At 49.6% G+C, this 16,792-nt stretch overlaps 1 protein-coding gene across 3 annotated transcripts in view; it reads right to left on the bottom strand.

Moving 5' to 3' along the window:
- The window catches only part of SHROOM2 (shroom family member 2), a 159,381-nt gene extending 142,906 nt beyond the window's left edge, over positions 1-16,475 (bottom strand). For all 3 annotated transcript variants that reach the window (XM_058713553.1, XM_058713554.1, XM_058713555.1), the window contains exon 1: positions 16,311-16,475. In XM_058713553.1, coding sequence (XP_058569536.1) covers positions 16,311-16,475 — 165 coding nt within the window. The remainder of the gene's footprint in view (positions 1-16,310) is intronic.
- Between the last annotated feature and the right edge of the window lie 317 nt (positions 16,476-16,792).

The raw sequence follows: 16,792 nt of genomic DNA, 5'->3' as shown, positions 1-16,792 counted from the left end.
ACTCCATAGAAACAGGCCGTAGATGAGTGGCTGTCAGGGTCTGGGGGCAGGGAGGGAGCAGCGAGTGACAGCTAATGGATGTGGCATTTCTCTTGGAGTGATAAAAATGTTCTGGAATTATGGACAGTGTTGCCTGTACAATAAAGTAAATGTACTAAAATACACTGAATTGTTCCATGTAAAAGGGTGAATCTGAGGGTATGGGAGTTACATCTCAGTTTTTAAACATTTTTAAAAACTCGAGGTACCTCGGTGGCTCAGTCAGTTGGGCATCCTCCCTCTCAGAGTGTGTGTCTCTCTCTCTCAAAAATAAATACACACAAAAAATGTAAAAACTCCAGGGAAAAGAAACACAGGCAGGCCCCCCGGCCTCTGCAATGCCCCCAGTACACGCATCGGGCTTCCTCGGGCACCACACAGTCTGCCTTTAATCTGAGAACACACAAGATACCAGATTTACTTGAAGGAAGTCTCAAAGACTGAGAGATAAGGCGCCCTCCGGGCAGCGAGGACTGGAAGGAAGTCAGTGTGAGGACACCACGTGAAGCCACAGGACAACCCTTCCTGTGGCATCAGGCCTGGGCTTGTTGGGGTCAAGCACCCGGGTACGTGTCGCTGTATGCCTGTGCCCACGCTGGCCACGAGTCAGGCCCCTGCCTCCCGGACACTTGAGGACCACCCCCTCACCTCCTGGTGACAGGGAAGTCTGGTCACAAAGGGACTCAGACACGGTTACCACAGGGAAATGCCGCCCAGGAGGGCAGGGGAAGGAAACTCTGGGCAGGGCTTCCTTTAAACGTGGGAGCATGCCTTCTAGGACAGGGCAGGAGCCACCGTGTCACAAGCAACCCGCAAGCCAGGAAATAGCAAGTCAGTGTCAGCTCCGGGTTCTAATGCAACCGCCATGATTTGCCTGCTTTTCCTGCTTTTGCTAGGCCACGGGGCATGTCCTTTCCAGTCTAGACCGGCACCCAAGGCGGTTCTGTATTCTGGCTCTCCTTCCTCTGCCTACTCCAGGCTCGGGCTTCTGCCGTGTTGCCACGAGGCCTAGAAAGCATCATTCCTTCTTCTTCTTCTTTTTAAATGCTTATTTACTGTGAGGGGGAGAATGGGCAGAGAGAAAGAGAGGGAAAGAGAGACAATCCCAAACAGGTTCCGCACTGTCAGCGAGGAGCCGACGCGGGGCTCGATCTCACGAACCGGGAGATGATGACCCGAGCTGAAATCTAGAGTTGGACGCTCAGCCGACTTGAGCCACCCAGGCGCCCCGAGGCCTAGAAAGCATCACTCCGTAGCGCCTTTCCAACAGGCACGGTCCTGTTCTTTAGAAACGCTGAAGGTCCCTCCATTACAGTCGCCCCAGACTCGCGGCCTCCCTGCGGGCCCCGTGGCCCTGGCTCATGAAAGTGCTGCCGTGCGTGACTTTTGTGGTCCTGGAGGTAGTACTATGACCTTCACCCCCAAGTCCCACACCAGAAACAAAGCAGCAGCAGGACGCTGGCACTGTGACAGGTGTCAATTCTTGACCAGTGCCCTTTTTACCACCTGTTAGGCAATGCACTGGGGCATCAGGGGCAAGTGATGGCTAGTTTCCAACCTCAGGGATGTCCCAGTCCATCGGGCTCAAGGATGCTGCAGGGTCCTCGATTAGACAGGCCCATGAAGGCCACTGTGGGCATACTGTGGCTGGTGGGGAGGAAGGGCCAGGGGCCGCTTTGCCTGGGAAGTGGAAAAGGAGCACAGCCTTCCATGCGGCCACGAGTGTCTCGGAGACAAAGCAGGACAAAAACCCTTGCAAAGCCTCAAACACCAAAGGATGTTGGGGACCAGCAAACAGCTCTCCAAAGCAGCACTTGGCAACCTGGACCATGCCTCTGAGTCAGCTGTAGACCTTGTGGGGTTTTCTGTTTGTTTGTTAAGTTTGTTTATTCTTGAGACAGAGCACAAGCAGGGGAAGGGCAGAGAGAGAGGGAGACGGAGAATCCAAAGCAGGCTCCAGGCTCCGAGCTGTCAGCACGGAGCCCGACGTGGGGCTCGAACTCGTGAACATGTGATGACGGCCCCAAGTGCACACCTTGTTAAAATGCAAATTGTGGTTCGGCAGGTCTGGGGTACAGCCTGAGGGTCTGCGTTTCTCACAAGCTTGTAGGACCATACTTTGCCTAACAAGGGCCTAAAGCCGTCCAATAGAAACACAGTTAAGAGCCACACCTAGAACTTCCGATTTTGCAGGAACTGCATTTAAGAAAGCAAAAAAGTGGGGCGCCTGGGTGGCTCAGTCGGTTAAGCGCCCGACTTCGGCTCAGGTCATGATCTCGCGGTCTGCGAGTTTGAGCCCCGCGTCGGGCTCTGTGCTGACTGCTCAGGGCCTGGAGCCTGTTTCAGATTCTGTGTCTCCCTCTCTCTCTGACCCTCCCCCATTCATGCTGTCTCTCTGTGTCTGAAAAATAAATAAACGTTAAAAAAAAAAAAAAAAAAAAAGAGGGGCGCCTGGGTGGCGCAGTCGGTTAAGCGTCCGACTTCAGCCAGGTCACGATCTCGCGGTCCGTGAGTTCGAGCCCCGCGTCAGGCTCTGGGCTGATGGCTCGGAGCCTGGAGCCTGTTTCCAATTCTGTGTCTCCCTCTCTCTCTGCCCCTCCCCCGTTCATGCTCTGTCTCTCTCTGTCCCAAAAATAAATAAAAAACGTTGAAAAAAAAAAAAAAAAAAAAAAAGAAAGCAAAAAAGTATATATGAAGTTAATTTTAGAATATATTTATCTCACCCAATGGAGCCAAAATATGATTTCAACAAGTACACAATATAAAGGAATTAGTAATGAGCTACTTTGTCTTTTTTTTTTCCCACACTAAGTCTAAGATCCAGTGTGTTTTTAAACTTACAGTCCATCTCAATTTGGCCTAGCCACATTTCAAGTGCTCAGTGGCCACATATGACGAGCGGCTACCACATGGGACAGTGCTGGACTAAAGGGTCAGGGCAGGAGGGAGGAAAGCAGCAGATGAGATTGGGAAATGGACAGATGCTAAAAGCCAAAAGAACCTTCTAGACCCAGCTGAGGTGTAATATGAGGGGCTCCTGAGGCCTTTCCAGGAAGAGCCTGAGAAACCACTTAGCGTGCTGGCATATCCACTGCCAGAGTTCTAGAACAGTCTGACACACAGGCCATAGGCAGTGTGCAAGAGACTGTCCGGGCACGTGACACTGGAGGCAGGGACACTGGGAGTGAGGAAGGAGCAACAAACACAGGACTTTTAGGCTCCAAAGGACTTGGTGATCGGCTGGCTGTGGAAGGAGGGCAAGCCACCATGAGTGACGCTCAGATCTGGGGATGAAGCGTCGACAGGACTGGAAATCCAGGAGAGACGGAGCAAGAGGGTAAAGGTAAAGGAAGCAGAGTCATCTCCGCCTGGATCACAGGGAGTCTGCAGGGCCACTGCCACAGTCGAAGTGCACCTGGAGGTGGAAGGGGCACGTGCACACGTGCCCTTTCAAGGAACCACTTGATGGTACCTAGATGCCAGACAGGAGAGACAAATAAAGGAGGAACCTTCCAGAGAAACCAACACTACACTACATGGTGAGGGAAAGGGCCGGTCAAGGCTGTTTGTATCATGGTCACAAAGAAAGGAGACAGTAAGTCGTCTTGTGAGTAGACGTCTTCTTCAGATGGCAAGTGCAGCCACGGCGAGTCTGAGAACTGAGCTCTGGAAAACCAGACGTCTCTAGGGCACAAGAAGGGCATCCTGAGTAACCAGCAGAGAACGGACAATGCACCTGTGTGGTATCAGGTGGTGATTATCGTCTCCTGCACACCAGTCACTGAGGATGGACGAGGGGGACGGAAACGGCCCCCCGACCCAACCCCAGCAGCAGCAGCTGTGAGCTCCTTGTGGCTAAATGGACACAAAACAAATACGATTCAAGCAGCAGCAGGCCTATCTTTCCGAGTCCAGATGTTTCCTTCCCAAACTTTCACTCGAGGCCCAGGACGTGTAAACATGAAGAGAAATTAAAAGAAAAGCTGCACATACCCAAAAAGCACACAGTTGTGTGGGTTTTTTTTTTTTTTTAATGCTTATTTATTTTTCAGAGACAGAGACGGAGCATGAGTGGCAGAGGGGCAGAGAGACGGAGACACAGAATCCGAAGCAGGCTCCAGGCTCCGAGCTGTCGGCACAGAGCCCGACGCGGGGCTCAAGCTCACAAACCGTGAGATCTTGACCTGAGCTGAAGTCGGACACTTAACCTACTGAGCCACCCAGGCGCCCCTACAGAGTTGTTTTAAAGAATGACATATTTTACCAATATAGCCAGTTTTCCAGAAGTTAGGGCTTTTGAAGATCTACGTCCGTCTAAAAAAAGCTGAATAATAAAACTCAATATATTTCACAATAAAGCATGTCAATTTTACTTACTTTTATAGTTTATTTATTTTGAGAGAGACAGAGACAGCACTAATGGGGGAGGGGAAGAGAGAGAGGGAGAGAGAGAGAATCCCAAGCAGGCTCTGCACTGTCAGCACGGAGCCCAGTGCAGGGTTTGAACCCACAAAGCCATTATATCATGACCTGAGCCAAAACCAAGATTGGGACGCTCAACCCAGGCACCCCTAAAGCATGTCATTTTAAAAATTCCAAGGGGCAGGGGCGCCTGGGTGGCGCAGTCGGTTAAGCGTCCGACTTCAGCCAGGTCACGATCTCGCGGTCCGTGAGTTCGAGCCCCGCGTCAGGCTCTGGGCTGATGGCTCGGAGCCTGGAGCCTGTTTCCGATTCTGTGTCTCCCTCTCTCTGCCCCTCCCCCGTTCATGCTCTGTCTCTCTCTGTCCCAAAAATAAATAAAAAACGTTGAAAAAAAAATTAAAAAAAAAAAAAATTCCAAGGGGCATACACAGAGCTAAGCTTCATCTGATTCCAAAGATTGTTGATGATACAATGTTAGGAGAGTTACCTTCAAGCAATGAGTAATTCTAAAAATTTTTTTAATGTTAACATATTTTTGAGAAAGTGAGAGAGAGACAGTGAGCGGGCAGGGGCAGAGAGAGAGGGAGACAGAATCCAAAGTAGACTCCAGGCTGTGAGCAGTCAGCACAGAGCCTGAGGACCCGGGGCTCAAACTCACAAACCGGGAGTGCACGATCTGGTCCAAAGCCTCAGATGCTTAACTGACTGAGCCACTCAGGCGTCTCCAAGCAATGAATAATTAGACGTATGTGGTGTAAAGGGAAGAATTTCAGAGACAGGGAAAATGAATCAATATAGCTGTACCATCAGAAATAAGATGATTATGTTTTGGGCTACTGATCCATCATTTCCTTTATTTTCAATTTTTTCAAGACGGTTTTAATGTTGCTGCCCCAAGAAGAACAATCACTATGCTTTAAAAACGTATAAGCATATGTACAATTAGCACAGATAAGGATCTCCTCTTACGAATGTACGAACATTTGCACAATTAACATAAACAGATGCAGAATTTCATCAGCTCTGGCATCTGGAAGCCAGAGGCAAGGAAGCACCTTCACCTCCTTCGCAAGTCAGGGAGGGTTGGTTACCAGTGCGGTAACCCTGTCTTCCCTCACCTGCACCCTCGCCGGGCTCCCCAGCACCGGACACAGAAGACACCCTCCTCTCCCCTGGCTCACATCCCCACACCGACTCCACCTTCCTCCGGAGACCTCTCGGACTCGGCACTCATCTTTCTCTCTCTTTCTTTGATGGCCTAACTCATCTAAATCCTGTTCCCCAGAGGCGAGAAACAGTCTGCCATACAGGATTATAATTAATTAATCTGATAACAGCAGCCCTGCTAATGAAGATTTAACGTGTTACCCTCTCCCAGGCAACATCTTCTGCACTTTAACCAAGGCAGTTAAGGAAAGGACAGTTCGACTAGGAGGACTAGGAGGAAGGTCCAATCCCCGACATCATCCAGCACTTGGCCACCCACCCTCCCCTCCGGCTAGTCCCGCCTGGGTGCTAATTACCTGGACTGGGGACGCTCCCTGCCTCTCCCCTGTCCCTCCGCAGCTTCCAGACCATCATCTGCAGGGAGGGGAAGCAAACCAAGACAGGGTGAAAATTAAATTATCATCTGGGAGAAAAGCTAAAGTGGAAGGAAGCCAAAACGATGGCACACAGGTCTCATTTTATACAAGAAGAGTTTGGGGAATGAGCTACATGTTAATTGGACACCCAGAGTGACTCCTTCTACGAAGTAAATAATCATTCCCTCCTGCATGCGGGTAAACGAAGTGCTATATATATCCTGTCTCTTAAAGCCGGGTATATTGATTACAAGGAAAAGTTTGACTTCTCTCTGGATTTCACTTGTTAGAAGGGTCTCTTATAGGGGCGCCTGGGTGGCTCTGTCGGTCAAGCGACCGACTCTTGATTTCGGCTCAGGTCACGATCTCACCATTCGTGACTTCGAGCCTCGAGTGGGGGGCTCTCTGTGGTCAGCGCAGAGCCTGCTTCGGATCCTGTCTTCCTCTCTCTCTGCCACTCCCCTGCTCTCTCAAAAAGAAACAAACATTTAAAAAGAAAAGAAAAGAAAAGAAAAGAAAAGAAAAGAAAAGAAAAGAAAAGAAAAGAAAAGAAAAGAAAAGAAAAGAAAAGAGAAGGTTAAGAACAGAGTGCAAGATCCAGCCTGGAACACAGGCAATGCCACTTAACACTCGGGAAGACCTTCCCAACAAACTGGAACCACTGTGGCCACACGATGGAGAAGTGACCACTTCCAGCTCGCTGAGCAAAGCAGGCATCCTCGAAACTGGTAGCCCTCCCAGCACCTTTCAAATCTGCCGGACACCAGAAACTTATTTTCAGTAGAGGGGAGAATGACCGTGTGACAAGGACAGGATCAGCCCAAAACAACCAGCTGAAGCGATGGCCTTAAAGGAGTCTCCATGGAAGCAGCCTCGCATATCACTCAGCCGCACGCAGAGCTTCCAAATAACGCTTTGGTCACCGTGTGTGTGTGTGTGTGTGTGTGTGTGTGTGTGTGTGTGTGTTTACTTATTTTGTATTTATTTTGAGAGAGAGAGAGAGAGAGAGGCAGAGAGAGAATCCCAAGCAGGCTCCACACTGGCAGTGCAGAGCCCCAATGAGGGTTTAATCTCACAAACCATGAGATCGTGACCTGAGCCAAAATCAAGAGTCGGAAATCTAACTCACTGAGCCACCCAGGTGCCCCAGTCACCCACTCAAATACCTGCAGATAGGAGGATCACGGAACATTTGCAGAGAGCATTTAACAGGGAAAAGAGAAGCCAACACAAACAAAAATGCAGCAGAGCTCAGAAACTCAAGCTATGCAGAAAGAAATCTTAAAAAAAAAAAAAAAAAATCTGCCTAATATCCTCAAAGATATGAAAGAAAAAACATGAAGCAAAATCAGTAGGGGATTAAAAAGAAAAATGAAAGGAACATTCAAGAGCAACACTAAAAACTTTGTGTAATCAGAAAAAAAGGAGAGCGCAATTGTAAAACTCAATGTAAGGACTGGAAGATAAGGTTGTGGAAACTTCCCAAGAAGAACAAAAACACAAAGATATGAAAGAAAGAGAAATGAGAGGCGCCTCGGTGGCTCAGTCGGTTAAGCATCCGACTCTTGGTTTCAGCTCAGGTCATGATCTCACGGTCTGTGGGTTCGGGCCCCGCATTGAGTTCTGTGCTGGCAGTGCATAAGCCTGCTTTGGATTCTCTCTCTCCCTCAAAATAAATAAATAAAATTACAAAAAAAAAATTTTTCAGGCAGACAAGGTCTTCAAAGACCTGTGTCTTTAAACATATTTAAAATGTGTGTGGCAGGGGGGCCTGGGTGGCTCAGTCGGTTAAGCGTCCGACTTCAGCTCAGGTCACGATCTCACGGTTTGTGAGTTCGAGCCCCGTGTCGGCCTCTGTGCTGACGGCTCAGAGCCTGGAGCCTGTTTCAGAATCTGTGTCTCCCTCTCTCTCTGACCCTCTCCCATTCACACACTGTCTCTCTCTCTCTCAAAAACACATAAACATTTTAAAAAAATTATTAAAATTATTTTTCTCACAATTGCAGATGATCTGGAGGATGAATCAATGGTAACTGTATAGGAAATCAAGCAAAGAAACAAAACTACCATTAACCTCACTGAGTATGAAAACTTGCATAGGAAAAGTAATCATAGTTTGTACCACCAGGCTCAGCAGTGATAGCACTGGCCGTCAAAATATGCAAGCACCGACTCCCGTCAACTCGGGGCAAAAGTTAAAGGGGGTGATTTTGCCCCCCCCCCAAGGGACATCTAGCCATGTCTGGGGACACATGTGGTTGTCACAGCCAGAGTGAGGATAGTAATGGCATCTAGCGGGTAGAGGCCAGGGAAGCTACTCATCTTACAATGTACAGACAGTCCCCCCAACCCCAACAAAGAATTACTCCTGACCCTTGAACAACAAGGGGGTGAGGGGCGCTGACCACCCCCCACATGCAGTCGAAAGTAAGTGTATAACTTCTGACTCCCCCAAATCTTAACTACTAATAGCCTCCAGCCGGAGGCCTGACATAAACTTTACATGTTGCACATACTTTGTATATTGTATGTATTATATACTATATACTGTATCCTTACAACCAAAAAAACGTGATTAAGAAAATCCTAAGGAAGGGCTCCGGGCTGGCTCAGTTGGTGGAGCATGCGACTCTTGACCTTGGGGTTGGGAGTTCAAGTCCCGTGTTGGGTGTAGAGATTACTTGAAACTAAAATCTTTTTAAAAAATAAAGAAAATCAGAATAAAACATATTTACAGTACTGTACTGTATTAAAAAAAAAATCCATGTGTAAGTGAACCTGCACAGTTCAAATCCGCGTTGTTCCAGGGCAACCTGTATGGGACCCTCCATGTCTACCGTGCGAAAGCTGAAAAACCCTCTTTGAACCAGAATGATGAAGTCATCAGATTGGGAGTGTGGCATGCATGGTGGGAAGAAATGGGTCTGGATGGGTGGTGGGAAGGAGGTGTGCAGAAAAAAAGGCTAAATCCCAATTTTCGATATAGTTGGAAGTCAACAGGAACAAATAACAAGTAGCAGCAATAGAGAATATAAGCAAATGCCACAAGACATCAGCCAGAAAGTTGCAGTTGTTGTCTGCAGGGAAGGGGAAAGGGCAGCAGGGAGAGCTCCGGGTACGATGACAAGCCCCAAAGAACTTTGATTATTTAAACTGTGCAAGAGCCACTTTGATGAAAATGAAAACAAAACTCAAAAAGAGACACTAACATTTCATCCCTCTCCTTCCATGAGTAAGTAAAAATGTTGCCTTTAAAGCACACAGAATCTGCAAGGCCTGGGATTTAATAATAATAATTCACAATGACAATAGAAAACCCAGGTAAAGAAAATGTTACTTCTCTGTTACAATACAGAACATCCTGCCTTTTCAGAACCACTTTATTTGTCTGAACCTAAAATAAAGTTAGTCCAATTATTATTATTTTTTTTTGATGATACCCTATTGTCCTTCTACCAAGATACATTACCCAAAGCGAAGCCTTAATATTCACACCAGCAAACAGAAGACGCTTGATGTACAAGACAATGCAAATATCTGATCTAACGAGGTAACGGGAAAACAATTCTTCCAGAACATGTCAGTGTTAGACACTGGCAACGTTTTAAAAAGACCGAAGAGAGCAATGTAGAACCCTCAGCTCTTTCAAAATTCCTTCCTGTGGATGAAAGTTTTTGGCCTGGAAGGGTGGCGGCTTGCAGAATTTCTCTTCCAAGGGTCCCCCCGCCCCCCGCTCCTGACCACAGTGTTTGAAAGAAGTGAGACCTGAATAAAAAGTCTATTCGGCTTTTCAATCCTGAAATTATCTTGTCGAATGTTTACAGTGTTCCCAGTGTACAAGAAGAAAAGCTGCACAGAGGCCCTAAGAAATGCACAACTCCAGGTTTATTTGCATGCTGACACAAAACAACTTTGGCAAGACCACAAGTCCAAAAGCCAGCCCTTCCCAAGCAGGGCGCCCAGCTTCTGTGGCCAGGGAACAGGAAGGGAAGTTAAGAAATCCCAGCTCCTGGGGACAAGGTGAAAACGACTACTTTTAGGACGGTTTCATTACCATGCTCGGGCAGACTAGTTTTCTTTTTTTCAAAAGACCAATGTCTGGACACGTTAAGAACGACTTACAACTGAACCGGGAAGCCCAAATCCAACATGGTGTGGAGGTGTGCACAGCTCAAGTGCACAGCTTTTCACAGCACGGAAGCCTCTGCATTTCTAGACCTGAGGTCAGCACAATTCCCGTCTAAGGAAGAAGTCTGCACTGGCTGAAGCTCACAGCCAGCAGACCTTGGGACAGGCCATCGGACTCCCTGACTTCCTGCTCCCGCACCCAACACACCTCGGGAGGACTAAGGACCAGGAGCAGGTCAAGTGTGTGAGGCGGGGACTGGGCCAGGGTCATAGAGACACACGGGTTATGCCAGCTGGCAAGCGGGTCTACCAGCTGAAAGTGGCTTTCAGCTCACGAAAGAAGACTCACCTCTTTTTTTTTCTTGTAACCACACCAATGACGCTTAAATACAAACGAGTCTCCAGAATCCCACTCCTCCTAACAACTCAGAGAACGGTGGCTGGCCTCGGAAAGTGGCTAGGGTGGCACGATGGAGGAACAGCCAGCACGGCACCCCGGCCCTGCGTCCCCGGGGTCGGTGAAGCCCAGCCACAGGCCATTTACTGCTGTCCAGTGCCACGAAGCAGCCGGGCACACTGATGCCGACGGGCCTTCACACAGAAATCCAGAGCAAAACCCAGAAGAGCTGACGTTTGTCAGTCCCCGATCCCCTCCCATCATCAGCTCCCTCTTTCCTGAAACCTTTACTGACATCTGACAAAGAACTTGGCTGGGGTGGGGGGCAAACACAGACACGTTAGGTCGACAACTTCGACAACTCATCCTGACCAAGGCGGCCACTATCCAACCTTTCCCGTCACCAATGACGGGACTCAGCCGGGTCCCCTAACATGGCACCTCTTTTCAAACCACTAAGGACGGGACATCAGGCGGTCGGCACCTCCCACACCCACCCACCACTGACGGCCGGTCTTTGCCGGGAGCCTCCTGCTATCAGGAGCTCTAACAGTTTACATAGGACTTTCGCCACCTGGCTGTGTGACCTCCATCCAAAATAAGTGCCCCGATTCCCTTCCATCCTACCCTCACTATCCAAACTACAAAGGACATTTAAGGACTCTGTCTCATATCCAGACAAATGTTTTAATGGCCTGAAGCCCCCTGAGAAGGTGAGTCAGGCTGCGGGGATCCCCAGCCACAGCCCTCCCACCCTGCTCTAGGGTGGCTGTGTCCCCCCAAAGGCAACCTCAAAGTTGGCGGCTTCCCAAACGAGCTAGCCTTGGGACCACAGCAGGCCCCAATTCATGTCTTCTTTGGTGCTTCTGGCTAAGGTGAGGGCCTTCTTCAGGGAGGGACCGGAGCCTCACAATCCTCCCCCCTTAGCAAACATTCCTGCCGCTGCAGGAGGCCTACTGACACCCAGCTCCTGTGGAGTGCTCCCTGATGAGTCCCCATCCGCCCATTTGAAATTCTAGGCCCTCCGGTGACGTTTTAGAAATCAGGCCCCTCCCCTACCCCCACTGATGTTTTACATTTGCTGAATCCATGGAGAAAGGAACGCGTAGAAACAGGGGACCACGTTACCCGGGTCCCCAGATAACCCACATCAAAATGTGGCCTCGGAAATACTAACAAGTCAAAATCTTTGTGGTTTCTTAGGACACAGACATCGTTGCTGCTCCCTATCGGCCAGGAGCATGTAAAAATAGCAGCACTGTAATTTTCTAGCCGTCGTGAAAAGTCAAGTTACAAGCAGGGGGAAAGGTCCTGCGTGGATACAAACGTGGCTCCCACCTTCCAGCGGAGGTCTGGTGGGACTTCACACATGCACTTCAAATTCCAAGAATGTCACTCCTGGGAAGTTAAGTATCCCTTTGACTTCAAACTAGACCCAAAGAAAAGACTGTCTTTACCCAGTAGCCCCAATGAACGCCCAGAAACAGCACCCCGTTCCAGCTTCATTTCCTTTCTCCAGCTACAAAAGTGCAGATGAAGCAAGTATTTGTTTGACTTTTACTATGTAAATAAAGTCTATTATCAGGGCCAGCACTTGGGAAGAAAACAGCCCCTCACAAAACCACCCAAAAGGCCAGTGTCTTCACAAAGAACGAAGCGCGAGCTTTGAAAGCTAAAATCTTTTTTCAAACAAAGGCGACCACACTGTTAATCTAACGAGGGCAATTCTGCCCGCAGAGGACAGACATCTGACAGTGTCTGGAGACTTTTGTTGGCTGTCACACCTGAGGGGGGTGTACCAGTGGCATCACGTTGAGTGGAGACCAGGAATGCTTCCGAACATCCTACCAAGGGCAGAACAGCCCCCACCATAGAGAAGGACACAGACCAGAGTATCGGTGGAAAGACCCTCATTTAATGGATGGGATGAAGTCATTTAATAATAGCGCTGCAAGTGTTTCCAGGACAGAACAGGTGGAACAGAGGGGAAATGGGGACATTTGGGGTCAAGAGCTGGCCCTTGGGGCCTTCTCAGGACTTGCCAGTTTTGTTATCTCAGGGCACACCGTTTAACTTCCCTTTGCCTTAGCTGTTGCATCTATAAAATAGGTTGACAGGGGTGCCTGGGTCACTAATCAGTTAGTTAAGCATCCGACTCGGTTTCACCTCAGGTCATGATCTCAGGATTCGTGAGATACAGCCCTGATGGGCCCTGCTGACAGCTCAGGATTCGCTCTCTGCCCCTCCCCTGCTCATCCCTGCGCGCGCGCTCTCTCTCTCTCTCTCTCTCTCTCTCTCTCTCTCTCTCTCAAAATAAAATTTAAAAAGTAAAGTAAAATAGGCTGACAAAACTTGATCTGAAGATCACGGACTGAACCAGCCCTGTTCTTAGCATTTCTTCCAGGGCTAAGACATGCACTCTGATGAGGCTTTCAAATCAGACCCCCATTATCATAAAAAGAGCGTGTTACCTTACACCTGATCAAGCTACCCCCACGTCAGACTCTGTTACATAGAAAATGAGTCGTATGATATCCCTAGGATCTTATCTGTAAAATATTTGATTATGAGGTGTTTTTTTTAATCCAAAAAACCCCCCACCCCTGTTAGAACAATTATTATTTGGGCCCCCAATAACAATTGTTATGATGAGCCCCCAAAACTTTTCAGTAGCTACTGAGAGGAAGATTGACAACTTGGATTCATCCAAATTCTATAAGCGGAACAATCTTCCGCAGTCTCTCTCACAACAGCCAATTCCCACTCTAAGTGGTTCTAAATGGACACACTTTCCTTCATCCTTTTCTAATCATGCAACAGTTCATTACCAGCTGTTGCAGGGTAAGCAAGCATAATTGATGACTTAATCCAACAGAAAGGACAGGCGTGTGAAATACTGCCAATACCATGCAACACAACAGGTAGTTAAAAATATATAATATATGGGGTCGCCTGGGTGGCTCAGTCGGTTAAGCGTCCGACTTCAGCTCAGGTCACGATCTCGCGGTCTGTGAGTTTGAGCCCCACGTCGGGCTCTGGGCTGATGGCTCAGAGCCTGGAGCCTGCTTCGGATTCTGTGTCTCCCTCTCTCTCTGCCTCTCCCCCGTTCATGCTCTCTCTCTGTCTCAAAAATAAACTTAAAAAAAAAAAAAAAAAAATATATATATATATATATATATATATAATAATATATGCATGTGTGAGCACGTACCTCTACAAGTATATCCAAGTGTACATGGGAACTTAGTACAGAAGTCCCAAACTCTCCCGAATCCTCTCCACCCCAAGTAAAGAAACCAATTTACAGTCACACTGGAGCAGCTACACAAACTAAGCAGCAGTTTAAGGGGGAGACGGATGAGCATCTCAGATGAGAATCACAAACGTTTTTAGCCCTGCAAAATCCGGAAACACAATCTGGAAAGGACGAGCACACAGTGCTAGTGGCCTAGTGACAAAAACTTTCAAAACGAAAAGGAACAACACCTTAGCAAGTAGCGTGAAAGCTAACGGGCAGGCCAAATCACGAAAAAACGACCTCACATGCCCCAAAAAGGCCCTGGTGCGTATTTACTGAGTTCTACTGCCCACCTCTTTCGGTCTAGAATGGGGTCCTTTGGACACAGAGAACAGGAGGCCAGGAAGAACACACCAGGGTTTTTAGGAAGGAGGGCGTGCTCAAGAATCCCCTTCTCCAGCTCCTGGTAAAACAACTGAATTTCAGAGTTTTTAAGTTTATTTATTTATTTTGAGAGAGAAAGAGAGCATGCAGGCTTGGGAGCGTGAGACAGAGCGAGAGAAGCCCAAGCAGGCTCCGCACAGCACAGAGCCCGATGATGCAGGGCTTGAACCCACGAACCCCTGAGGCGAAACTAAGTCTGACGCTTAATCGACTGAGCCATCCAGGCCCCCGGAATTTCAGTTTACAGTGACTTCCAGCTTTCTTATACTGTGTATGGTTAAAAGGCAAGATTTCACCTTAACTAACGTGTTACAATTTATTCCACCTACTTATAATGACAAGTCTAAGATACATTGAATTGTGTATATCTTTTTTTTTTTTTTTTGAAGAAACACATGAGATGCTAAAGACCTAATTATCGGGGTGCCTGGGTGGCTCAGTCGGTTAAGCGTCCGACTTCGGCTCAGGTCACGATCTTGCGGTCCGTGAGTTCGAGCCCCGCGTCGGGCTCTGGGCTGATGGCTGGAAACAGAGCCTGGAGCCTGCTTCCGGTTCTGTGTCTCCCTCTCTCTCTGACCCTCCCCCGTTCATGCTCTGTCTCTCTCTGTCTCAAAAATAAATAAACTTAAAAAAAAAAATTAAAAAAAAAAGACCTAATTATCTTCTTAACCTTTACCATCAGAAATGCCCTGTAAAACCTTTATTAAAAAGGCACAACTTAACATTCTTTAATATGCATTTATGCAGGAAAGTGCCCTTGCGGGGCAAAGTGTGTCCATCTTTTCAAAGAACTGAATTCGTTAATGGGTTACACATTAGTCCAATTTATAGCAATGATAGCCTCTTTTCCCAGTTGAACACAAATTCAGCGCGCATCTAAACAAGCCTCCTCTCAGACTCTCTGGTTCTGTAAATCTAAAAACAGGAGAAAATGTAGAACAGAAAAGTTTGGGGTCTCATTTGCTACATGCACAACAAAGCCACACCACTGCTCAAATTCATTACCGGTGGGGTGGGTTAGGAGTGACTTTATACCTTCCTGCTGCAGGGAAGCAGGAAAGCAGAAAAAGAAAAAACAAAACAACCCAGCAACTCACCTTCAAACTCTGGTAATAGCCAAGAATTTTTACATTTTAAAGGGAACTTTGTCCCTAGGAATGGCCTGATCCAACCCTGCCCAGAGACACTGACACTTTTAACCAGAAGAAAACAGGATGATGGGTTTGTTGTTTGTGTGTCTTCACAGATCAATACAAGTCCAGCTGGTAAATTTCAAGTTCGATTTCTGTTCTGAGACAAGAGAATTCACAGCGCTAAAGCAGCCTCCTTCCCCCACCACACACACACACACACACACACACACACACACACACACACACACACCGCGAAACACATTCCTGATTAGACATATTAGAAACTTGTTATTGGAGCTCAAGTCCCTCTTTTAAAAAGGACGCTGAAAGTTTCGGTACGTTTCTGCAGGTATCCAGAACGCCGTGGATCTAGGGCTGGAAGCCGAAAGTCAGTAAATATTGATGGACTGATGGGAATCGAGAAGCTGGGATGGCGACAGCTGCTAGTCTGGCTTTCCCAGCGATAAGAGGTACAGGTTCAAGGGGTGCAGAACCAAGGGCCTACAGTGGCAAACACAGATCGGGACAGTTCAGTCCACCCCCTGGCACGTGGAGTGGGCCCTCTCCAACCTCTGGGCAGCCCCACAGGTGCAGGCCGCCGCTGGAGAAGCCGGGAGTGACAGGGGACCCAGCCAGGTCCCTTCTTGAAGGGGGAGGGGAGGGGACCCGGAACAGGAGCCATTTAAACTCTGCGCCGCGCTTAGAGTGAGCAGGGCTGGGAGCCGCCGCCGAGAGGCCGGGGTGGCGCCGGGACCACGCACCTATGCGTGTCCGGTGCTCCGGTCCCCGCAGGTGACCCAGGCGGACCCGCGCCCCGGCGCTGGGGGCGCGATCCGCCCGCCCCTCCGGCGCCCCCACCCCCGGCGAGTCCGCCGCCCCGAGGCCACCTTTGGGTTGTCACCGTAAGGGTCCCGCAGCCGCCTCACCTTGGTGATGACCAGCGGTTCGCCGTGCTCGCGGCCGCCCTTCAGGGTGAAGCCCCATGGGGCGCCGCCGCTCAGCTGCACCTCCACCAAGCGCCCGCCGTCGGCCGCCCGCGCGTCGGCCTCGGCCAGGCGCTCGGGCCGCGCGCGGGGCTCAGCGCCCTCCATGGCGCGGGGCGCGAAGGCGGCGCGGCCGCTCAGCCCCCAGGGCCCGTCCGGCCCGCGCCCATGCAGTCGGGGGAGCCCCGGCCGGCCGAGGGCGAGGAAAGGTCCGTGCGCTCCTGCCGCCGCCGGCCAGTAGCGAACTTGCGCGGCAACTTGGGAGGAAAGTGCCGGCCGGGGCCAGGGAGGGAGCCGGGAGCGGGCGGCGCGGCGCACGGAGGAGGGCGGGCCGGGCAGGGGGCGGGGCCGGCGCGCTCCAGGGCTCGGGCCGCTCGGCGGGCAGGGGGCGGGGCGCGCGCGGGGCTCCCGGGAGCTGCCCGGAG

Source organism: Neofelis nebulosa, chromosome X, assembly GCF_028018385.1.
Source record: "Neofelis nebulosa isolate mNeoNeb1 chromosome X, mNeoNeb1.pri, whole genome shotgun sequence".
Classification (NCBI taxonomy): domain Eukaryota; kingdom Metazoa; phylum Chordata; class Mammalia; order Carnivora; family Felidae; genus Neofelis; species Neofelis nebulosa.
This window is presented reverse-complemented; position numbering and strand designations above follow the sequence as displayed.